Genomic DNA, 26571 nt, shown 5'->3' on the forward strand with positions numbered 1-26571 from the left:
TAAATAAATGCAATCTACATTAGTTCTCAAGAAAATCAATGTAAATTTATGGTTAAATCTACATCAATGATGTAGATTTAAGCTTAAATCTATATCGATTTTCCTGAGAACCGATGTAAATTTCATTTTAGATATCTACGTCGATTTCAGAACCGATGTAGAAATGTATACATTTTCTAAATTGCTCTATTCTACATCGGAACCGATGTAGAATATGCATCTTGTAGTAGTGGATAGGTAAGTTTACATGGAGTAAAACAAAGAATAAGAATTAAAAAGAGTTGAATGTATCCAAATCAAGTAAATTTATGTTCATCACGCATATGAACATTATATATAGGATGTATTATTATATTAAATTATATAAATATAAATTCTAATTATAAAAATATGTATCTCATCTAGTCACTATAAAACCTCACGCTTTATGGTCACGTACGCTTCTGGTGCTGTCATAGATTAGAGTATCATATGCATACTCACTCCATTTTTAAGAATAACTGTCGTGCAGCGTCAAATAAAACCTGTCTGGCTCGAATATGATACTCTAATATCTCTTTCAAATTCCTATGCTTGGTCTAGGCATTACGACATCCAAATATACACTTGCAATGTTTTCAAAGCCCAAGTGCATATTAAATTGGTGAGATCCCATCATAATAGGATTTGTTCAAACAATTACATTTGCCTTATTAATCTAATTGCTTGATCAAACCAATAATTGAATAAAAAATAATGCTCCTAGATTCATATAATTCAAGTTAAAAAGTACCTAATTTTTTGTCTTATAAATTAAATTTAACAAATTTTACCATATTTAATGTTACCATCTAAAAAATACTATTTAAATAAATATGATTACTGTTTTCAATAAATATTATATAAGATAATTAAAAAATAAATTTTAACTTTTATATAAAATAAAATATATTAAATCAACTTAACTAATTTTCTTAATATATACATGGTCAATTAATACTCAATTAATTATCCGTCAAAGTCAAGGACAAATAATTTCTAGAAACAATGATTTAAATATTCGAATGAAAGAATACTCGATTGACTCAATTATGTTTGAAGCTCAAGTGATAATCCGGTCAAATCTACAAGAACATTGCTTACGTTTTCAAGAAATTATTTATTAATAAAAAGACATTGAAATCAAATATAGCATTCAAAATAACATATGCATGAAAAAATATATAATTAATAAAATTACTAATATCTGTAACATCTTATATGTTCGAACCTTATTATAATTTTTATCTACCAATAAAAATAATAATTAAAAAAACACAGTGATTGGATATTGAACCGACTTGTATATCACCCATTAATTCATTTTTTTTATATCATCCAAATTATCCCATCAACTCATTACATAAAGATCAAATTAAAAGCTTCATTTAGTTGATATTTTTTCTTGACGTTGTTCATTTTCTATATGAGAGTATGAGACATACAAAAATGATGAAATCTTTGCATCGGAGTCTAATGCATAGTAGCTCTTTTAATTTTGATTTTGTGGCTTTTATTTGACGTTGTTATTTGCTTGTTATTTTTTAAATTTCATGGCGACAACAGGATTTATTGGTCAATCACATGTAGAAAATAGTACAGCGCACAGAAGAGTTTTAACACAATAATTTTCCTTTGGCCAATAATAACTTGATACAAAAGATTTGAAATATGCAAAGCCAAAATCATGAAAGCTAGATATGGGTGTATCTTTTCCAACAATAAATCTTCATAATTTTAAAATATTCAAAATTCATTTTGTAAATCTTTTAATAATTAATTTATGAAATTTCTGATGACAAAAGCTATTACATTTAATATTTTTTTAGTAACATTTGTCTATTTACATTTATTAAACTATTACTATAGATTAAATTAATAGGTTTTTGCAACATTTATTTTAGAAAATATTATTCTAGATATGTTAATATTATTTTTATCTCAATATTTTTTTATAATTATTTTCTAAAATTAAGTATATATATAATATATATATAATATACTTCTTCCATTTATAATTGTATTCTTAAATTAAAGTCTCAGTACAATAATAACACATAAAAAGTATATATAATTATAAAATAAAATTTAATATAAATAAATTTTGATACGTGATTATAAATTTAATGGCCACTGATCTAGGATGTATTCTTTTTATGTATATATAAAAACTTAAGTTATATTCAACTTTAAAAGAGTTGTAAACTAGAGTGATAAATTATAAGTGATAGTACAATCTAAAGTTTATAAATACTTAAAAATATTATTAAAATATTATAAAATACCATAATTAGTAACTTTTCAAAAATGTCATCATTAATTTGAAAATGTTGCTAAAAATCTTTAGTAACATTGATTTTATTTTATATTAAATAAAATGTTACAAAATATATTTGTAACATTTACTCATAAATTACTCACATTTTTCTAATGTTAATAAAAACACATTTTGTTGTACTATATTAAATATTTAGGTTTTAGCTAAGTTAATATTCATAGTTCTTGCACATATTCCTCGATGACCTAAATTTTTTTATGTCACACACATATAATGTCTTTTCCATTTTAATTTTCCTTTTTTTTTTTAAATAACTACTCATGTAACTACCTATTATATGATTTATTTTTTACTTAGTTTAATTTATTTAAAAAATAGAGACTCTAAGTGACATTTTTTTAGTGTATATATATAAGAAACAGTTAGAAAATTTCAGAATGTCCAGCTTACAATATATATATATATATATATATATATATATATATATATATATATATTAATCAGTGAGAAACAAACTCATATATGTTTATTTAGAAAATAAAAAAATAGATATTTAAAGATAGAAAAAATAGTTATAAAAACTAGATAATAATTGATGATTTGTTTTTGGAGATTAAATAGTTTAGAGTAGTTCATAAAAGTACAATGGTATAAAAAAACTATTTAATTTGTCAATAACAATTTAATTTATTCTTTTATTTATAAAAAAATATAATGATAGTTATAAGATTCGAACTAGACAGATTCAACATATTATTTTAACTTCTCACCACAATTTTAATTAGTTAGGAATAACTAATAATGTTATAATTTAAAATTGTATTATATTATAAATTTAAGTGATCTATGTAATATTTATATTAATGAAATTATAATAATAAATTAATAAATATTTTTTAATAAATACATTCATTTTCATAAAAAAAATTACTAATAAATTAAAAGTGTAGTTTTTAACAATAAATACGTTCAAAAAAAATTATATTTTTTAATTAGAAACAACATAATGTCTCGTGTTGACTTAAGGAGTTTCCTTTAATTTTCTTTACATTTAAATAATTTTATGGTTGAAACTTTCTTCATTCTTGCTAGCTAGCTTTGGAGTAGAAAATAAGGTGTGCAAGTTATATAAAGCATGCTGCTCTGTTTTCAGACATCGCAACTCATAATTCTCAGCAATTGATTGTTGTTTTCACAAAATTTCATTTCTAAAATATTGCAATGGGCACTTACTTTCTTAAAATCTTGTTTGCAGTGTTAGTGTGCTTTGCGCATACCAAATTATTCATTGTCGGATTCAAATGCATTGAGAAGGAGAGACAAGCACTCCTCAACTTCAAACATGGTCTCGATGATGACACTGGCATGCTGTCTACATGGAAGGAGGGTGACAATAACACAGATTGCTGCAAATGGAAAGGCATTCAATGCAACAATCAAACAGGTCATGTAAGGATGCTTGATCTTAGACAACCAAAAATACATTATTGGGCAGGTGCAATTAATCTCACTTCTTTGATTGTCTTGCAAAATATGGAATATTTGGATCTCACTAATAATCATGGTCTCAGTGGTAGTCAAATCCTAGAACACATGGCCTCCTTCAAAAACTTAAGGTATCTCAATCTATCAGGGTTGAGATTTGGTGGTAGGATTCCATATGAACTGGGAAATCTCAAAAAGTTGGAGTATCTTGATCTAAGTGACAATTATTATATTCATGGAGAAATTCCTTCTCAACTTGGAAATCTTTCAACGTTGAAGTATCTTAATCTTAGATATAACGCTCTTGATGGAGCAATCCCTTCTCAACTAGGGAAGCTTACAAAATTATGTTATCTTGATCTAAGTTACAATTTTGATCTCAATGGGAAACTCCCTTATGGACTACGAAATCTCTCACACATGAGGTATCTTAATCTTTGGGCAACTTCACTTTCTGGAGCAATCCCTTTCCAGGTTGGGAATCTTCCTATCTTACACACTCTTAGACTTGACAGAAAATTTGAATTTACAGTTAACAATTCAAAGTGGCTAGCTTCTCTCACTTCACTAACCACTCTTAGCATGTCACATTATAATCTTAGCTCCTCTCAACACTTACAAGTAGTTATTCGTGAGCTCATTCCAAACTTAAGAGAGTTGAGGCTAAGTGGTTGTGGACTTTTAGATGATGATGTTTCATCTTTGTTTCCTTCTCATTCCAACCTTTCCACTTCTCTTTCCATTCTTGATCTCTCTTTTAATATGCTCACGTCATCAACATTTCAATTGTTATACAACCATAGCCTTAATCTCCAAGAGCTTCATCTTAAATATAATAATATTGTTTTTTCGTCTCTTCACTTTGCAAACTTTCCTTCTCTTTTGATCCTTGATCTCTCTTCCAATAATCTGACATCATCAATATTTGAAGCGAATTTCAACTTCAACTCCAAACTTCGTGAACTTCATCTATTAAATTGTCATCTTACTGATAAAACATTTCGGGTTGTTATGAAATGGATCAAGTCAAGATGGCCAACAACAACACAATAACGAATGTGAAAGCGATAAAGCGATAAAAGACACGAATTTGTTAACCCAGTTCGGATAAAAATCCTATGTCTGGGGGCGATACCAAGCCAGGAGAAATCACTCAAAAGAGGAGGATAAACCGAGGAGTACAACTCACACACACTTGTATGAAACACTCACTCTCTCAACTCAACTCCTTTCTTATTTCTCACTTGGAATTTCTGCACACAAAATGAGGTTTGCCTACAATGGTATATATAGCCAAGCCAATGTCCCAAACTTGTTCAACCCCATTGGGATTGCTTTGAGTCTACACTAGGTTTTGGCATCTCCAAACTTGCAAGACTCCCTTGCATGGAGTACACTCCTCAATTTGTTATTGCTTTCTTCCTAAGTCTTCTATTATGCAATCTTCACACCTTAACAATCTCCCACTTGAAGATTGATCAGCTTTTCTCCTCTTCCTTCTTGGTACTACCGGGTCTGTCGGCTTAGTTGTCAAGGCCGGTCGAAGCTGCACACAGCTTCAACTTCTCCAAAGTCACCGCCTTGGTCAGCATGTCTGCAGGGTTCTTGTCCCCCTGGATCTTCTCGAGCTGCAGTGCCTTCTTCTCCAGAAGATGCCTGATGAAATGATACTTGACCTCGATGTGCTTCGTTCGTGAGTGAAACGCGGGGTTCTTTGCCAGATGGATCGCACTCTGGCTATCACTATATAGAGCCACATACTCCCGAGGTCTCCCAAGTTCATTCAGGAAATTCTGCAGCCAAACGAGCTCCTTGGCTGCCTCCGTCACTGCCACGTACTCAGCTTCCGTCGTTGACAGTGCAACAATCTTCTGCAACTTTGATATCCAGGATATGGCTGTTCCGCCGTAAGTAAACACGTACCCAGTAGTGCTCCTCCTCTTATCGAGGTCACTTCCTGCAAAATCAGCATCGACAAACCCAGACAGGGTAAGGTTACCCCTGCCAAACATCAATACCCGGTCCTTAGTACCCCTCAGGTACCTAAGGATCCACTTTACTGCCTCCTAGTGCATTACTCCGGGATTGCTCATGAATCGGCTGACAACTCCCACTGCATGTGCTATGTCTGGCCGGGTGCAGACCATAGCGTACATCAAGCTCCCAATGGCCGAAGCATACGGCGTACCCCTCATCCTTTCTCGTTCAGAGTCATCCTTGGGCGAATCTTTGTTGGACAACTTAAACTGGCTTCCCAGTGGCACTCCAACCGGCTTTGCAGCTTCCATCTTGAATCTGCACAACACCTTCTCAATATACTCAGATTGAGAAAGCCATAATTTACCAGTATTCCTGTCCCTCGTGATTTTCATGCCCAATATCTGCCTTGCTTCGCCTAGATCCTTCATGTCAAATCTCCTTGACAACTGATCCTTGAGCCTGTTGATCTCCATGACATTTGATCCTGCTATCAACATGTCATCCACATACAGGAGTAGAATAATGAAAGAGTCACCGAACCTCTTCACATAACAGCAATGATCAGCACTACACCTGGAGTACCCTATCTCCAGCATGAAGTTATCGAACTTCCGGTACCACTGTCGCGGAGCCTGTTTCAATCCATACAAGCTCTTCTTCAGGCGACAGACCTGCTGATCATCTCCCTTGTACCCCTCCGGCTGTACCATGTAGATTTCCTCTTCGAGATCCCCGTGCAGAAAGGCCGTCTTCACATCCATCTGCTGTAACTCCAAGTTCTCCGCCGCTACCATGCTTAACACTAGGCGAATAGTGGTTATCTTAACAACAGGTGTAAAAACATCGGTAAAATCAATACCGTATCTCTGCTGGAATCCCTTCACTACAAGTCTGGCCTTGTATCGCTTTTTTCCGTCTGATTCTTCTTTGACTCGATAGACCCATCTGTTCTGAAGAGCCTTCTTTCCTTGTGGGAGTTGACACAATTCCCATGTGTCATTCTTCTTCAACGAGCACATTTCGTCGTCCATCGCAAGCTCCCACTTGCTCTTGTGGTCATCATTGACCGCCTCTGCATAGCATTCGGGTTCCCCACAATCAGTCAAAAGCAAATAGTAGAGAGAGGGTGAATACCGCTCCGGGGCCCTTCTCTTCCTTGTAACTCGGCCCAGTGCCAGGGGTGTCCTGCTTTCTGTTTCCCTTGTCGCCCGGAATTCAAAGGGCGGCGGTGGTTCGGGCTCTGACTCCTCCTCTGTTTGGTCGGTTTCCTCCATCTGAACTCCCACTGAATCATTGTCTGCTGGTCTCGGGATCCTGGTGTTTGATATGTCGAGACCAACCACTTCCTTTTCCATCTTGCCATCGTTCAGGCTCTCCTTCTTGTCCTTGTACATCATGCCTTCATCGAACACCACATTACGACTACGAATTATCTTCCGGTTAAGATCATCCCAGAACTTATACCCAAATTCGTCAGTCCCATATCCAATGAATGTACACTTAATCGACTTAGCATCCAGCTTAGTCCGATCATCGTTCAAAACATAGGCTAAACAACCAAAGGTGCGTAAGAAAGAGAGATCAACTTCCTTACCACTCCAGACTTCCTCTGGAATCCTGTTGTTCAGCGGGACAGAAGGCCCACGATTGATCAAGAAAGCAGCCGTGCTGACTGCTTCTGCCCAGAACATCTTGGGCAGTCCGCTCTTCAATCGCATGCATCTCGCACGCTCGTTCAGTGTTCTGTTCATCCTCTCAGCAACGCCATTCTGCTGAGGTGTGCCCGGGATTGTCTTCTGCATCCGGATCCCACGGTCGGCACAATATTCCTTGATGGCTTCACTGTTGTACTCACCACCGTTGTCTGATCTCAGACACTTCACTTGTAGACCAGTTTCATTCTCCACAAGTGCTCTCCATCTCCTGAAGGTATCAAAGGCATCGGATTTTCTTTTCAGGAAGTACACCCATACCTTTCTTGTGCAGTCATCGACGAACGTCATGTAGTATGTCGATCCTCCAAGAGATATCACCGGTGCTGGCCCCCATAAGTCAGTGTGTACGAGCTCCAGTTTTTTCATCTTTGGAGTTCTCCCCGTGGTCATAAAGCTCACCCGCTTCTGCTTTCCAAGCACACAATGCTCACATAGACCTACGTCCACCGACTTTAATTCGGGCAACCGTCCGATTGACTTCAGCACGCTCATGCCTTTCTCGCTCATGTGGCCCAAGCGATTGTGCCACAAATCAGCCTGCGAGACTGCTCCTGCAAAGGGGATGTTTGGGTTGGATCCTCCTGCCATGTAGAGCGTTCCTGACTTCAGCCCTCGTGCCAATGTCATAGCTCCTTTTGCTGACCTTCCACTTACCGTCTCCGAACATTATGTGGAAGCCGTCACTATCCAGTTGTCCGACTGAAATCAAATTCCTCTTCAGTCCTGGTATGTGCCTTACATCTCGTAAGGTCCAGCATGACCCATTTGCATACTTGATCCGTACATCACCCTTCCCTACAATCTTCAGGGGTTTGTTGTCTGCAAGATATACCATGCCAAAATCACCTGTAGTGTATGGCTCCATGATGTCTCTTCTACTGCATGAGTGGAATGAGGCCCCTGAGTCCATGACCCAGTCATCGGACGAGCTGCTCACACTCAACAAGAGTGCATCCACCGTTTCCTCTATTGCGGCATTTGCTGTCCGGCCCTCCTTCTCCTTCTTTGGCGCCCGGCATTCACTTTTCATGTGCCCGGGCATCTCACAGTTCCAGCACACCATCTCCTTCTTGCCTTTGTTTCTCCCCTTGGATTTTGACCTTCCACGGAATTTACCCCGTGTGTCGGGTCTCCCTCTAGACTCTGTATGTAGTGCAGATCCAGACGACCCTCCCGCCTGATTTCTGCGGGTCTCTTCGTTCAACATCATGTCCCTGATGTTGTCGAACTTCATCTTCTCCTTGCCAGACGAAGTGCTCACCGAAGTAACAACCACATCCCAGCTGTCGGGCAACGATGAGAGCAGGATTAAGGCCTTTACCTCATCATCAAACTCAATGTTCACAGACGCCAGCTGCGTCGTGAGTTGGTTGAAGTCGTTGAGATGATCGGCCACCGACTTCCTCTCCTCCATCTGCAACTTGAACAGCTTCTTCATCAGCATAACCTTGTTCATTGCTGAGGGTTTCTCGTACATATCGGCAAGTGTCTGCAGGACTTCCTTCGTGCTTTTCGCTCCCTTCACATGGTAGGCGACATTCCGAGAGAGCGATAGAATTATAGCGCTCATCGCCTTCCGATCGAGCACCTTCCATTCTTCATCACTCATCCTCTCGGGCTTCTCTGCAAGTGGTGCGTGCAGGTCCTTCCCATACAGGTAGGCCTCCATCTGCATGCGCCAGAATCCAAAGTCGGAACCATTGAATCGTTCGACTGGAATTTTGCCCTCCATCTTGATACTATGACCTGGCTTTGATACCAGTTGTTATGAAATGGATCAAGTCAAGATGGCCAACAACAACACAATAACGAATGTGAAAGCGATAAAGCGATAAAAGACACGAATTTGTTAACCCAGTTCGGATAAAAATCCTATGTCTGGGGGCGATACCAAGCCAGGAGAAATCACTCAAAAGAGGAGGATAAACCGAGGAGTACAACTCACACACACTTGTATGAAACACTCACTCTCTCAACTCAACTCCTTTCTTATTTCTCACTTGGAATTTCTGCACACAAAATGAGGTTTGCCTACAATGGTATATATAGCCAAGCCAATGTCCCAAACTTGTTCAACCCCATTGGGATTGCTTTGAGTCTACACTAGGTTTTGGCATCTCCAAACTTGCAAGACTCCCTTGCATGGAGTACACTCCTCAATTTGTTATTGCTTTCTTCCTAAGTCTTCTATTATGCAATCTTCACACCTTAACACGGGTGACATCTGCTTCCATTAAAAATTCTTCATCTTCTCTTGTCATCCTCGAACTCCAGGATAATCTATTGAAATCATCAGCTGTATTCCACTGGATTTCCAACATCACCACCAATCTTCGTAGCCTCGGGCTTGGTGGAAACCTCTTGGAAGGTCCTATTCCAGAAGGATTTGGGAAAGTAATGAACTCTCTTGAATATCTATACCTTTCTGATAATAAACTCCAAGGTGAGATTCCAGCTTCCATTGGGAATATATGCACATTGCAGTTTTTATACCTTGACAATAACAACTTGAGTGGGGAAATAACCACCATCATTCAAAATTCTTTGTGGTGCAACAGACACATATTTTTGTATCTGGATTTATCTTATAATCGGTTTATTGGCATGCTACCTAATTTTTCAATTTTTACATCTTTGAGGGGATTATATCTTTCCAATAATCAATTAACTGGTGATATCATTGAATCCCATCTCACAAATTTGACCAAATTGGAGGACTTAGACTTATCAGACAACTTATTGTCTCTAAAGTGTGGTACTACATGGGTTCCACCTTTCCAATTATCTAGTTTGGGACTAGCTTCTTTCAAGTTAGGTCCCAGTTTCCCAATTTGGCTTCAGACACAAAAATACTTGAACTTTCTTGATATTTCTAATGCTGGGATTGATGACTCTGTACCAGATTGGTTTTGGAACAAGTTACGGTCTATAAGGCGGATGAATATGTCTCACAACAGTCTCAAAGGTATAATTCCAAATTTACCGATCATTATCAAGCTTCCTAATGATAATACTTTTGTAATTCTAAATTCAAATCAACTTGAAGGTGGAATTCCTTCTTTTTTGTCACAAGCTTACGCATTGGATCTTTCCCAAAATAAGATTACAAATATAAATGCATTCTTGTGCGAAAAAAACCCAACCACAAAAATGGAAATTTTGGATTTGTCAAATAATCAAATAATGGGACAACTCCCCGACTGTTGGGAACATCTAAATTCCATACGATATCTTGATTTGAGCAATAATAAATTGTCAGGGGAGATACCACAATCCATGAGTACTCTTGCTAATTTAGAAGCTTTGGTCTTAAGAAACAACAGTTTAACTGGAGATCTACCATTCACATTGAAGAACTGCAGTCGTTTAAATATATTAGATGTGAGTGAAAATTTGTTGTCTGGTCCAATTCCTTCATGGATTGGAGAAAATTTACAACAATTGGAAATCTTAAGCTTTCGATTAAATCGCTTCATTGGAAATGTTCCTGTACATCTCTGTTATTTGAGCCAAATTCGTCTTTTGGACCTTTCAAGGAATATTTTGTCAGGAGGAATTCCTACATGTCTGGAGAATTTTACTGCATTGATGGAAAGGGAAGTAATAACAAGAGAGATGGTTAGGGATCGACAAATGACATCTAGAGTGACATACTATCAAATTTATGACTCTAACGTGTTATTGATGTGGAAAGGTCAGGAATATGTGTATTGGAATCCTGAGATTCTTCTAAAGAGCATTGATCTCTCAAGTAATGACTTAACAGGTGAAATACCAAAAGAGATTGGATATTTACATGGATTAGTTTCTTTAAATTTATCAAGAAACAAATTAGATGGAGAAATTCCTTCTGAAATGGGGAATTTAAATTGGCTTGAATTTCTAGACATGTCAAGAAATCATTTCTCTGGCAAAATTCCGTCTACTCTTTCCAAAATTGATCGTCTTGCCATGTTGGACTTATCAAACAATGATCTTATTGGAAGAATTCCCTGGGGAAGACAATTGCAAAACTTTGATGCCTCTAGTTTCGAAGGAAATATTGGTCTTTGTGGTGAACAAATTAACAAAAGTTGTCCTGGAGACGGGGAAATAGTACAGCCTCGAGGACATGAATTGCATAGTGAAGATGACAATTCAGTTTTCCATGAAGCATTATATATGAGCTTGGGGCTAGGATTCTTCACAGGCTTTTGGTGCTTAATGGGGTCAATACTACTTTGGCAACAATGGAGAAATGCTTACCTGAGATTCTTGAACAATCTGACTGACTATATATTTCTAATGGTTCAACTGAAGGCAACTAAATGCCATAGGTGGCTCAAAGGCTAGAAGTAGAACATAGCAGGTACATATTCTAATAACTTCTTTGAACTTCTATATTGTGTTTATTGCTCAGCTTTGGCTATATAATTTAGTGATTCCTTTTGATATGGAAACCAAGAATCTTCTGACAAAAAATGTACAACTTGGCATGAATTTGATTGTTACAATTTACTTTTTCCGTTCTTTATCCTTGCTAATGCTAATTCAAAGAAGTATTTACTTCATTGTATATCTCTTGTTCCAACACACTCATACCGGCTTTCATCAAGATAAACATTGAGCATATTGATTCTCCTCTTTCCTTATTTCTTTAGTTTCTACCTTGACTTATACCATAATTACTTCTCCCAGAAATTAGATGGTATGTTCTATTTAGAGAAATTTATTGTTTTCAAATGACTTATCCAAAATTTAAACCTCATAAAAAATGTCTGCTCACTATTACATATACCACATTTAGTAACATTTATATGCCAACATGTAACAAAATGTTACTAATTTTTCTTAATTATATATTTTTATAACAATTTTAACAATAAATGTTACCAATTAATTTAAATTATTCTTTGCAAAAAATTTCTGCGAATATTTTTTTGCAAAAAATTTCGCAAAAAATTTATGTGAATATTTTTCTCAGAAAAATTTGTAAAAAAATGATATTTTTGTAGTAGTGTTTTAAGTTTGATTAGAAATTTTTTATGTACATTTGATAATTTCAAAAGTTCTGTTTGCAGATATTTTTTAGTCATTCTATAAATATTATTTAACTTATCTAAACCTTTCATTGCGAAAAGGATTAAAAAAAAAACTTTCATTACTAAAAAATAAAAACTAATGTTGCTCGTAATAGCGCTATCGTTTCGGAAACGTTTGGCATACTTTTATGTACTCTATTTGCTTGTTTGTTATTTTTCAAACTTCGCAGCGACAAACGTAGAAAAATAACACATTGAAGTGTTGAACACGGTCAACTGTGCCTCAAGATTGAAATGTTTTTCCACAAATCATGGACGTTGGATGCGTGCAATTCTTTCAACACTATTCTTCATGATTTTATAAAAACGTTATTTTTATTATTTCTTTTAATATTCAGTTTTAAAAGAATAATGATGATAAAATGTCATGCTGTTATTTTCAGTGGAATTAGTTTTGAAAATTGAATACAAATAATTTTTTAAGTACGACTAAATTTTTTTAAAAAGAGTGTAAATTCTTTTTATTCTCGGTGTTAATCTATTGGTTTTCAACTTGCAAGATAAGAAAAGTTAAAATTACAATTCGTATGAGGGAGAAATAGATTGCAGAAATGTAAATAAGTTAAGAGTTTAGAGAAGAAAAAAATATTAAGAAATGAAAGAGTAAGTTTAAAGAAGAAATAAAGGTTAAAAAGCGAAAAAGTTTAGAGAATAAATAACAAAGAAAGACATTACAAATAAATTTAAATTATTGAAATTGAAATGATAATTTAGAACAATGTAATAATTCATTGATTCGTGAGTGTCACTGACGGGGACGGATCCACCTTTGTGATTCTTGGGACAAATGCCCTCACCAAGTGAGTGAGCGAGTGTGTATGAGAGAGAAATTTTTTTTTACTAATTTACACCCACTTTTTTTTTTTTAACTATTAAGTTATAATTATTATTTTTTAAAATGCACAAAAATTGTTCTTAAAAAATAAATGGATATAAGTTAACAAATCCTTATATATGTATTTGGGTAAAATTTTAAGATAGTCGAATTTTATAAAATCGAAAAAGAGTAAAAAGATGGAGAGGGTTTCAAAAACGAGGTAATGCTCAAAACAGAGAAAGGTTTGATATAATGACTAAAGACCTCAAAGAAATCATTCGGTAATGTATTAAGAAATCGAGAGGGCAGCTGCGAGAGGTTAACAGTAGTTGAAAGTGGTTACCTGCGTCACATAATGCGGAGTGGTTATATATCACATGTCGAACTAGTGCAAAATAATCTCCTCTTCCCTATTTTCCATAAATAAACAATCAGGCTCATTCATGAGGATCATGAATTCAATACTTATACACTCACACACATTCATTGCCTACATATATTCATGGCTCCCGTGCACGAGATTATTGAGTATAATTTGTTGGCCATCTTCTTTTCTTTCTTAGCTTAGTTTAGCATAGTTTAGTATCTCTATTTCTTCACAGAATCTCATGCCTTGTAATTCACGAACTATTTGAAGTAAAGGATATGATTATTGTACTTAATGCACGTGTTGTTCATTCTATTTACTTAAGTGTCTATATACATGAATCTTGTTTTGTGGTAGTCATAATTGAAGAACATCTGGAAATCTTTGCACGTTAAAATACATAAAATTGAATCTCAATTAGTTTAGCTTGTTTATTTCAATATAGTCACTTATATTTTATGTGTATGAGATTCATTTCTAGAAAATTTATTGCATGCTAAGAACGTACATAATTGAATATGGGTGTCTTATGCATACAAAATTCATTTGATTTGGTTTAATCTTTATAGTTGCAAAATTAATTAGTGATCATAATCGAGAAATACGTAGGAAACACCACTTGCTACACATATCTGGATTGAAAACTTTATTAGTTTGAACAAGAAGGATCTATAAACAAAAATCCCCGCAGACAAATTGGCACTCCCTGTGGGACTCGTTTGTACTAATTCAAACATAATTGGACTAGTTATAAGCATGTTTTATACTTAGGAGTGGAAGAACAATGTCTACATCTAGTCAAGTAAATATGAACAATGAAAAACATTGAAATGTAGAAAATAGGAACCCTAATCAAAAAAATGTATATGTAATGGTAAATGTAACCACAAGGACAATTTCTCCACCTCCTATAAATGTTACTAATACTGCAGGATTAGCAAATGTGTCATAAGAAGTTGTGAACACTACTCGAGAATACCCATGGGGCATGGCTTCAAACTGGAGGGCTACCTAGCTTATAAGTGTAGAAATGTCAGTACCTTACCCTATGCCAAATCCTGAAATGGCTGTTAGTCTTATGGGTATAATGCGACCCCTAGAAAAATAAGGTTTGTTATGCAAGATCCTTACCAACATGTGGGTACGAGTTAAGAATGGTCATTGATTCAACAAGGTAGTTATATGCCTATGGATATAAGTAATTAGACTATGATGACTCTTCAACAAAAAATGAACCATAGTAATCCTGACATGGTAAATTTATTATCAACTCAGACCATAATGTATTAACTCCCTTATATGACTTGATAACTAAGATAAGAGACAAATCGAGTGATAATCAGTCCTCGAGAACAAATAGCACTAATAGGAATGGAATTGATAATCATAACATGGTAGATGAGGCAACAAATCGAGACAAAAATGCCTGAAGAATGTTAAATCAAATTCACCAGAATCAGGGTGTACAACATAGGAACCTCGAGGACAATTTATATCACATAGTCGAGTGAGTGTTAAATAGACATGAATTTGATATAGGACAAAATGATCGGCCTTATTTTGTGTATATTTTTCGTTGATTATGTGATACAAGCTAAGTTGCCTAGATCATTTTAAATCAATTCCTTGTCTTTAAAAATTCTTAGGGTTTAGGGTTTAGGTTTTAGGGTTTAAGAAATCATTAGGTGATTCTTTAGTTTACTAAATCAAAGTTCACACATTAGGTTCAAGAATTTGTTCAACTAACTCTAAATCTGTTTATAACCTTTAGAATCATTAGGTGATTTGATTCAAAATAAATTTAAAAAATATTTCTCTTAGTTTGCTAGCAGCAGTGCGATTCCACTAAGTATAGAGACCATGACGGGTCGTTATGCTATTTACATATCCTTTTGATTCTTACAATATTTTAGGAAATTAATAAAACACATTTTCTTTTAAACCTAGTTGGATAATTATCAAAAGGCTTACAATTTTTAAGAAAATGGACACTTATAAATATTACAATCTTGGCGTGCTATAAATCATTGGTACAGTTTAATGTGCCAACATATATAATTAGAATTTCCTTCTCTATTATGATGCATTTGCATGCTTTTCTAAAAAAAAAAAAATTTACTATATATTAAACACGAACATCTATCTTATGTGAGAGTGTTTATAAGAATTTTTTTTAAACAAGAAAATTTGTATAGATTTTTTTAGCTTCTTATCTAATTTCATTTTTATTTATCCAAAATATTTATAAATTAAATATTAATATTCTAAAATAAATTATCAATAAATAAAAATAAAATTTTGTTATAATACAAATTATCTATCATAAATCTAAAATATAAGTTATCTATTTAAAAATATTTATGTATATTAATATTAAATAAAATTTATATAGTAAAATATAATATTTATTTATATATAATTTATTTTTAATTATATATAATAAATATGTCTATACATTACACTAACTAAAGTATTAGTATAAATTTTAATTATATAAAACACATATATACCACATACATTTTGTAAACTAAAATAATAGTAATAATATAAATCAATACGGATATATATTAAAAGCGCAGTTCAGATTTGGTTTAATTTTAATAATAAGAATTAAAAACCAATTCTAACAGCAATAAAAAAATGTGAGTTTCTATATATATTTGTTTGATTTTTACTTATTTATTTTTGACAAAACTTGAGCACATTTTTTTAGATAATATTGGTGTTATTATCGAATTAAAACTAGTTTTATTTCAAAATTATATAAATATATTTAATATTTATGTATATTATCAAATAAAATTTTAAGTCTGACCAGAAAATAATACCAATCACAATTAAAAAGTTGTACTTTGTACATTTTTTTAATGTAGATTTGATGATTTAAAAAGTTTTGTTTGCGTTATATTTTAGTCATACTATAAATATTATTTAACTTATTATAGGGGGTGGTGTCTTTGTTCGATCTAAACCTTTCATTACTAAAAGTAAAAACTAATCTTACTCGTAATAGCGCTATCGTTTTGGAAACGTTTTCCCTACTTTTGTGTACTCTATTTGCTTGTTTGTTATTTTTCAAACTTGGCAGCGACAAACTAGAAAAATGACACATTGAAGTGTTGAACACGGTCAACTGTGCGTCAAGACTGAAATGTTTTTCCACAAATCATGGACGTTGAATGCGTGCAATTCTTTCAACACTATTCTTCATGATTTTATGTATGAGGATTATTCACTATAAAATTGATGGTACTTACTCGAAATAATATACTAAAATATTATTATGAAGCACTTAGTTGAAATACTAATAAAAAAACTTTTTTTTTAATATTATCTAAAATTGACGGTGATAATAGCTGTTAAATATTTATGTTTTTAATTAATTTAGCATCCTCTGTTTTGTAGAATATCCGCGTTATCTCTTAGTTCTCATCTCATAAATCTGAGCGTTATTTTCATCGGTTATAGTTGTTTATGCTTTACTTTTTTCAATGTATTAAAATGGTACATGTAAGTAAATATTCAGTAATTCAGTTTAAATATATTTATTATCCATTAAAGCTCCATTATAATTCAAAATTTCTGTACATCTATTATGTTCTTATTGCTTCTTCTCTCGATTTAAAACCAAAGAAAATTATATTTTAAAGAGGTAATTGTGTCATTCAATTTATCTTTATTTCCATATTATCTTATTTTGTGGCTTGAGCAGTTTTTTGTGATTTCAACTTTCTTGCTTGCTTGACTGGGAATAGTCGATGAAGACTAAGAGCATAGAAATTAAGTAGCGTGTGCAACTAAACTAACTACTTAAACCCTGTCCCCAAGTTTGCAAGACATCACAAATCATAATTCGAAGTGTTTGCTCTTTTACACTTATAGCAGAAATTTCATATCTGCAAAATTGTAATGGGTGATTACTTTGTGAAAATCTTGTTTGCAATCTTAATATGCTTTTTGCATACTCAACAATCCATTCATGGATTCAACTCTCCATCACATGTGAAATGCAATGAGAAGGAGAGACCAGCACTCCTCAACTTCAAACATGGCCTCATAGATGGGTCTGGCATGCTGTCTACATGGAGGGAGGATGACAATAACAGTGATTGCTGCAAATGGAAAGGCATTGAATGCAACAATGAAACAGGTCACGTACATGTGCTTCATCTTCCTGGTTCACAAACACATTATTTGAGAGGTGCAATCAATATCATTTCATTGTTTGACTTGCAAAACATTCAACATTTGGATCTCAGTTTTAATGATTTCAGGGGCACTCAAATCCCACAACACATGGACTCCTTAAAAAACTTAAGATATCTCAATCTATCATGGTCAGATTTTGCTGGGAGGATTCCTCATGAGTTGGGAAATCTCTCAAAGTTGGAGTACCTTGATCTTAAAGAAAATTCTCTCTATGGAACAATCCCGTCTCAACTAGGGAAGCTTACAAGATTATGTTATCTTGATCTAAGTTACAATTCTTATAACTTAGGTGGAAAAATCCCTTCTCAACTAGGGAAGCTTACAAGGTTACGTTATCTTGATCTAAGTTACAATGAAATCCATGGAGAAATCCCTTATCAACTTGGAAATCTCTCACAGTTGAGGTATCTTCATCTCTTGGAAACTTCACTTTCTGGAATTCCTTTCCAGGTTGGGAATCTTCCTATGTTGCATTCTTTTAAATTTTCTACGTATACCTATTTTTATCCTAAAATTACTGATGCAAAGTGGCTATCTTCTCTCTCTTCATTAACAACTCTTCACCTAGAATTGTTTCATATCATTGAATCCTCTCACTATTGGCAACAAGCGATTAGTGAGCTTATTCCAATCTTAAGAGAGTTGAGGCTAAGGGGTTGTCAACTTTCAGATGATAATATTTCATCTTTGTTTCCTTCTCATTCCAACATTTCCACTTCCCTTTCCATCCTTGATCTCTCTTATAATTGGCTCACGTCATCATCGTTTCAATTGTTGTTCAACTATAGCCATAATCTCCAAGAGCTTTATCTTTATTTTAATAATATTGTTTTGCCGTCTCCTCACTTTCCAAACTTTCCTTCTCTTGTGATCCTTGATCTCTCTCGTAATAATATGACATCATCAGTATTTCAAGCAAATTTCAACTTCAGTTCCAAACTACGAGTACTTTATCTAGCATATTGTAGTCTTAGTGAAAAAAATTTTCTTGTGCCATCTGTTTCCATTCAAAATTCTTCATCTTCTCTTGTTACCCTTGATCTCTCCTTTAATCTATTGACATCATCAATTATATTTCACTGGATTTCCAACTTCACAACCAATCTTCAGAGCTTATGGATTCGTAGAAACTTGATAACAAGTCCCATTCCAGATGGATTTGGGAGAGTAATGAAGTCTCTAGAAGTTCTTGACCTTGAGTCTAACAATCTGCAAGGCGAGATTCCATCTTCCATTGGGAATATACGCACATTGCAGCAATTAAACCTTGGCAGGAACAATTTGCAAGGGGAGATTCCAATTTCTCTTGGGAATATATGCACATTGCAGAAATTACTCCTTAACGAAAACAATTTGAGTGGGGAAATTTCTAGCATCATTCAAAATTCTTCAAGGTGCAACAAACATGTATTTCTGACTATGGATTTATCTTATAATCAGATTGCTGGAGTGTTACCTAGTCTTTCAATTTTTACATCTTTGAAGGAATTATATCTCTCCAATAACCAGTTAACAGGTGATATCACTGAACAACATCTCACAAATTTGTCTAACTTGGAAAGCTTAGACTTAACAGACAATTCATTGTCTCTAAAGTTTGGTTCTACCTGGGTTCCACCTTTCCAATTATATATTTTGGGACTAGCTTCGTGCAAGTTGGGTCCTAGCTTCCCACGTTGGCTCCAAACTCAAACTCAATTAGAGTTTCTAGATATTTCTAATGCTGAGATTGATGACTTTGTACCAGATTGGTTTTGGAACAAGTTGCGGTCTATAAGTGAGATGAATATGTCTTACAACAGTCTCAAAGGTACAATTCCAAATTTACCAATCAAGCTTCCTAATGATCATACATACGTAGTTCTAAATTCAAATCAACTTGAGGGTGAAATTCCTGCTTTTTTGTCACAAGCTTCTCGAATTGATCTTTCCAAAAATAAGATTTCAGATTTAAAGACATTTTTGTGCAGAAGAAACACAGCCAGAAAATTGTGGTATTTGGATTTATCAACTAATCAAATAACAGGACAACTACCCGACTGTTGGAAAAATCTAGGGTCCTTAACATATCTTGACCTAAGCAGTAATAAATTGTCAGGGAAGATTCCACAATCCATGGGCACTCTTATTTCTTTGAAAGCTTTGGCCTTACGAAACAACAATTTAACTGGAGACCTATCAGTCACATTGAAGAATTGCACTGATTTAAATATATTAGATGTGAGTGAAAATTTGTTGTCTGGTTCGATACCCTCGTGGATTGGAGAAAGTTTCCAACAATTGAAAATCTTGAGCTTGCGAGTAAATCAGTTCTTTGGAAGTGTTCCTGTACATCTATGCTATTTAAGCCAAATTCAGCTCTTGGATCTTTCAAGGAATCACTTGTCAGGAGGAATTCCAACATGTCTCAGGAATTTTACTACAATGATGGACAGGAAAGTAACTAGAGAGGAAAGAATTTCGATTCGTCAAATGAAATCGAAAGTGTTTACCGAATTAGATAAGTATGATCCTAGCGTGATATTTATGTGGAAAGGCCAGGATTATGTGTTTTGGGATCCCGAGGGTAGCATTGATCTCTCAAGTAATGGTTTAACTGGTGAAATACCAAAAGAGGTTGGATACTTACTTGGATTAGTTTCTTTAAATTTATCAAGAAACAACTTGAATGGAGAAATTCCATCTGAGATTGGGAATTTAAGTTCTCTAGAATTTATTGACTTGTCAAGAAATCATTTATCTGGAGAAATCCCTTCTACTTTATCCAATATTGATCGTCTTGCTGTGTTAGACTTATCAAACAACGATCTCGTTGGAAGAATCCCTTGGGGAAGACAGTTGCAAACATTTGATGCCTCTAGTTTTGAAGGAAATATTGGTCTTTGTGGTCAACAACTTAACAAAAGTTGTCCAGGTGATGAGACAATAGAAAAGCCTAAAGGACAAGCAATTCATGATGAAGATGACAATTCAGTTTTCTATGAAGCATTATACATGAGTTTGGGGATAGGATTCTTCGTAGGCTTTTGGGGCTTATTAGGGCCAATACTACTTTGGCCACCATGGAGAAATTCTTACATGAGATTCTTGAACAAAGTAACAGACTATATACTTGTGACGATTGAAGTGAACTTATTGAAGTTCCAGATGTGGCTCAAATGGTAGTAGGTATGTAATTCTAATAATTTCTTGCTTTGAACGTTATAGTGTTTATTTCTCTATTTTAGTTAAATAAACCAATAACTCTTTGACATGGAAATAAGAATGTCCTTTTTTCTAAAATTAATGTACACAATGGCATGACTCTGATTGTTAGAATTTACTTATTTAATTCTTTATCCTTGTTAATGCTAACTCCAAGAAGTATTGGTTTACTTCATTGTATATCTCTTATTCCAACACACTCATACCGGCTTTCATCAAGATAAACATTGTGCATATTGATTCTCCTCTTTCCTTATTTCTTTAGTTTCTGCCTTGACTTATCCCATAGATTGAATTACTTCCGACAGAAAAGATATTTTATTGTTGTAAAGAAATTCGATGACATGTTCTATTTAGAGAAATTTATTGTTTTCAAATGACTTATCCAAAATTTAAATCTCTTAAAAAATGCCTACTGTTTTGTACTTTAGCTAGTTAGAATTTCAGTTTCATTTAGTTTAATATTAAAATCCAATCTTTAGTTTTTCTCCATCACCATTAATACGTGTAATTTGAATTGTAGCACAAAATTTGCAGTTTATGGCAAATTAGCTTCAAACTTCCAAGGGATGAAAGCTTCGTGGATTGCTGGTTGTGTACGTAATATTGAGGTTTACAATGTAATGCTAAATCAATGTTTTAAGGATTGATTTGTTTTTTATTTTATTTTATATAATCTATTTGTAATTTTACTTTGTTTTGATTGTCTGATTTGGTTTCTTTTTGGTCATCCATCTTGAATAATAATGTCTACTATTAGCGTGTCACACATACAATTTGATCACAATTTTCTTATACATATTGCTTATGCACTGCTAAAATACCAAAACATAGCAATATTCATTGACTTTTGCATCTAGTCTTATATTAAAGGTCCGCAACCTTTTTCTTACTTTTTCCTTTTTTTGTCTTTGAATGAATTGAATTATCTCGTGTAAGAGTGTAATAATACTAAACAATATTAGTTTCAATATAAAGCCAATCCTATTGTATAATCTCTCATTTGAGGGAGTCCGTATACAATTGTTGCTCCAGAGTGATAATAAAAAGCCTCTACTATGGTATAAAAATGATACGACCCATATAAATATAACAATGCCAGACGGAGAGAGGGTAGTGCAATTGATGTTATAGTTAGTTGCTAATACTTATAGCTGATCAAATAAGAAGCCTAAAATGTGTGAATAAGACTTAGATGACTAATGCAAAATTCTAGAAAATTGTATGATGTCTATGATTTTTTAAAAGAGGCAACAAATTATTTTGACACCAATACGTGTGACTGGTTCTGCATATCAATTGGTGGAACACATTGAATGTCAGAAGACTTTTTTGTTTTACATAAGAATTTTTGGAAGCCATTATAGGATATTGGTGTCAAGAATTACAAATATACGCTTTTTCGTACTGTAATAAGTAGCTGTAGTTTTGTTTCATTTACTTCGTTGCTTATATTTAGTCTTTAATTTTTCTCCATGACCATTATTGTGTAATCCGAATTGTGGTACAAAAATTGCAGTTTATGGTGGATTGCCTTCAAAATTCAAATATGGGACGAAATCTTCATAGATTGTAGGATATTTAGCGTTGAGGTTTACAATATAATGCAAAAATACTGAATATTTGAGTGATCGTCTTTTATTGTATAATATATATTTGTAATTTATTTTGTTTTGTTTTTAAGTCAAGACCGTATATTATATAAAACTAGATTTTTACCATTATAAGTAATTATATACGATATGATTTAATTTATTATAATTTTTTTAAAATATTACTTTAACATGAAAACATAAAAATAAATTTATTAATTTAAGATTAGGGAATAAGCTGGTTGACTTAAATCAAGTTTGGATGGATTCATTATTCTTTCCGATCAAAATTCAATGGCTTGAGTTGGGTTAGGTTGGATTTGTGCATTTTGTTTTGAAATACATCTCAATTCAACCTAATCACGAACGGTTTAAGTTAAGTTGGGTTAATTGGATTAACATAATTAAATTTATTTATTTTTATAAAATTTAATTATTTTGTAATAGATGTAAATCATTTGACATCTTATTGCAAATGCAATTTAATTAACACGTAAAATGAATAATCATACAAACTAAATTTTAATTTTTTTTTATTTACTACATTCTTATCAACTCAAACAGTCAACATTAATACAAAATAAAATTTAAAATAAATATATTTATGATTATAATGTTATCAACCTAAAAAAAATTCTTTATTAAGGCGATGATGAGTATTTTCATGAGCAAGTAACCATCCAAACACTATCATATTGTTTTTATTATTATTATTATTATTATTATTATTATTATTATTACAAGGGATCGATTTACTTCACGAGGAAGTTTACTTAGACTTTATTCCACTCAATAACTCATATTCTATATTAAATTTTAACGATTCAATGTTAAACCAAAAGTTCTTAATGTATAAATAAAGTCTATAAAATTTTTAAAAATTTAAAAATCATTTGATACTCCATTTCATTGATTCAAATTGATGGAAGAAAAGCACTTTAGAAATCAATGGAAGAAGTTGTTGCAAATTTGAATCAACAACCTGGAGGCATTGTTTCCACTACTGCTGCTATTGCAAATCCCCCTAATCCACAACGAGAAAGGAGGACGATGGCTGATCGCATGGCACATCGAGACCATAGAGAATTCAATGGTATTGCGAGACCTTTAGTCAACACAACTTAGATTGAAATTATGCTAACGTTACTAAACCACCAAAAAGCCTAGAAACCAATTTGGAATGTCCCATTCCACTGACCAAAATGATCATTCCAATTGGCTTTGACGCCTATAAATAGGTGCCTCAATCATGCGCAATGCAAAGGGAGGGGATTTTTTTACCGAAGATTGGACCAAAAATTCAGAGAAAAGCTACTATCTTTGACTTGTTTCTAGTAGTTCTAGTTCACAAATCTCTTCTACCTCTATCTTTTGTATTTCATGAGTATTGTGAAGACATTTGTAGTGTGAAAGGCTACTAAAAAGCACCTGGACCCCACATTTGAAGAAGAATTTTATAAAGCTCACTTCAGAGGTATTACTATTAACTCTCTCTCTTTCTTTCTCTTTCTCTCTCTCTCTCTCTCTCTTTTCATTACTATTTCATTCAAATATTGTTGTCACGAATAATAAATCATCATGTAGATGTACTATTTTTAAATGTATGGGGGTTTAAAACCCTATTTTATAAGTAATTATAATTTAAAATAACATGTAAATAACCATTTAGAAAGAGAATAACATATTCAAACTATTATTTTTTTAATATGCTAATTTCATCATAGGGTTACCATTTAGGGTGTTGTAGGATACCTTCCCTAAAAGTAACTGACCCTGAGCCCAATTTTGGCTATGAAGGCCATTATGGTAATTTTAAAAAATCTTTTCTTTTATGTTTTGAGTAAGACATTGGTGGAGACTACTTTGAACCTTTTCAAAAAACCGTTGATTAGGGATTAGTCTGGTTTTCAAGCATTCCCTAACCGATGAGATTTTCAAAACGGATGTCTATACCATCTGTGGGCAAGATTAAAATTTTTTGGGTTTCAACATCATCCTAGTACTAAAATGATGACTATTATTATAAGTAAACTCTATTAAAGATAGATAAGTATCCCAACTACCCCCATGTTCTAAGACATAAGCTTTCAACAAGTCCTTTAAAGATTGTATGGTTCTCTCAGTTTGGCCATCTATTTAAGGGTGATAGACTAAACTCAACCTAAGCTTGGTACATTAATCCTTATGCAAGCTCTCACAAAATCTAGAGGTAAACCTAGATCTTTATAAGAAACTATACTAGCTAGATTCCTATGCAACCTCATAATCTCTCCTATGTATAACTTAGTCAATCTCTCCAAAGGATATTTAATATTATATTTATAAGGATAAATTAAGTAGACTTAGTCAGGCTATCCACTATAACCAAGATGGAATTGAACATCTTTGTGGTTCTATGTAAACTAACCACAAAGTCAATGAAGAAGCTATCCATTTCCACACAAGTACATCTAAGGGTTGTAACTTCCTGAAGGTTTCTAGTGTTTTACCTTATACTTTTGGCACACTAGACAAGCATAAACAAATTCTTCTATCTCTCTCTTTATCCTAGACCACCAACATTCCTACCTAACTCTAAACTCACTTTCTTTCCCTTGGTTCAACATCCCTACTTGACTTACTAGAAAAGGATCTATCTTTTAGCCATTTCTAATTTCATTTATTAGGCTATTGAACACTCTCAAGGTTCCAAATCTAATACTCTTAGGAGTTAACTCACAAACTAAACTGAGGACTTTAAACTCCTCCAATAAGCTAAGATACTTGAAGTGATTTCCTATTCAAAGCATTAGCCACTGCATTAGCCACTACAAGACCTGAGGCCATAGGACAAGGTAGTGGATGAGAGTTTGCCTTGGGTGTAGGTAGAGTGGTTATATTTAAAGACCGGGTATGTGTACCTAGTGAGTCTACGCTTAGGCACTTGATCTTTATAGGGTCATAGAAGTAAAGATAATATTGTGGTAGATGCCTTGAGTAGGATGAACATTCACCTATCATTTTTGATGATTTAAGGGTTGGATCTAATTGAGGAGGTTAGAAACTTAAGCGTGATGTGTAAACTTACCCTTAGGAGCATTAGATTGAGTGTATGGAAGTGACTAGTAAATTGATGGATGAGATTAGAGAAGCTTAGGAGTTAGATCTTTTCTTAATGAACCAAGTGGAGAAGATTAGTAGGAGTATAAATAACCCTTTTCCGAGTAGGAGTTGATGTTGTTTTGAAATTAAGGAATAAAATTTAGGTGTTTAGTAATCCTAAATTTATGAAAATGATCTTAGGAAAAAGACATACGAGTACTCTTAGTGTTCACTTGGGAGCTACTAAGACATATCTGGACCTTAGGAAGATGTTCCGGTGGCCTAAGATGAAGAGAGAAGTAGAGGAATTTGTGTACTCGTGTTTAGTATTCCAGAAATCTAAGGTAGAACACCAAAAGTATTTAAGACTTTTGTAGCCTTCAAACGTCCAAGTTTGAAAGTGAGATGGTGTATCGACGGACTTAGTTGTAGGCTTCGTTTGAGATGCTTAAGAAACTTGATTTTATTTGGTTATAGAATAAATTCACCAAGGTTGCTCACCTTATCCTTATTGAGGAATTTGTGTACTCGTGTTTAGTATTCCTTGGGAAGATTGATAGAGTTGTACATTTGTGAGGTAGTGAGGTTATATGGGTTTTCTTACTAGTATATTTTCTGATAGGGAACTAAGGAGAGTACGACTCATCAATTTGAGAGCCAAATGTGAGAGTACCCGATGTTGTTCTTAATAGGTAAATTTCAGGGACGAAATTTCTAAAAAGGGGGAGAGAGTTGTAACATCCC

General features: G+C 33.6%; 2 protein-coding genes across 2 annotated transcripts; both read left to right on the plus strand.

Moving 5' to 3' along the window:
- The first annotated feature begins 3071 nt into the window (after positions 1-3071).
- Positions 3072-12279, plus strand: LOC109790937 (uncharacterized). The gene is made up of 4 exons (XM_083063093.1): positions 3072-4831; positions 7390-7538; positions 8198-8621; positions 9526-12279. Exons 1-4 carry the CDS (start codon positions 3518-3520, stop codon positions 11806-11808), a joined length of 4170 nt encoding a protein of 1389 aa, XP_082919219.1. The 5' UTR covers positions 3072-3517; the 3' UTR covers positions 11809-12279.
- Positions 12280-16405: 4126 nt separating this feature from the next.
- LOC114915274 (receptor-like protein EIX1) lies at positions 16406-22001 on the plus strand. Its single transcript, XM_083076199.1, has 2 exons — positions 16406-21118; positions 21678-22001. Exon 1 carries the CDS (start codon positions 17651-17653, stop codon positions 21113-21115), a length of 3465 nt encoding a protein of 1154 aa, XP_082932325.1. The 5' UTR covers positions 16406-17650; the 3' UTR covers positions 21116-21118; positions 21678-22001.
- The last annotated feature ends 4570 nt before the right edge of the window (positions 22002-26571 follow it).

Source organism: Cajanus cajan, chromosome 1 (assembly GCF_000230855.2).
Source record: "Cajanus cajan strain Asha chromosome 1, NIPB_CcT2T_4, whole genome shotgun sequence".
Classification (NCBI taxonomy): Eukaryota; Viridiplantae; Streptophyta; class Magnoliopsida; order Fabales; family Fabaceae; genus Cajanus; species Cajanus cajan.

What these genes read in the sequence shown, in the direction of transcription:
- LOC109790937 (XM_083063093.1), top strand. Translation starts at nt 3,518, where the DNA reads ATGGGCACTTACTTTCTTAAAATCTTGTTTGCAGTGTTAGTGTGCTTT. An exon ending in AGCAACGCCATTCTGCTGAG is followed by an intron (nt 7,539 to 8,197) that starts GTGTGCCCGGGA and finishes ATTCCTCTTCAG; the next exon opens with TCCTGGTATGTGCCTTACAT. An exon ending in CGGGTCTCCCTCTAGACTCT is followed by an intron (nt 8,622 to 9,525) that starts GTATGTAGTGCA and finishes TGGTATATATAG; the next exon opens with CCAAGCCAATGTCCCAAACT.
- LOC114915274 (XM_083076199.1), top strand. Translation starts at nt 17,651, where the DNA reads ATGGGTGATTACTTTGTGAAAATCTTGTTTGCAATCTTAATATGCTTT.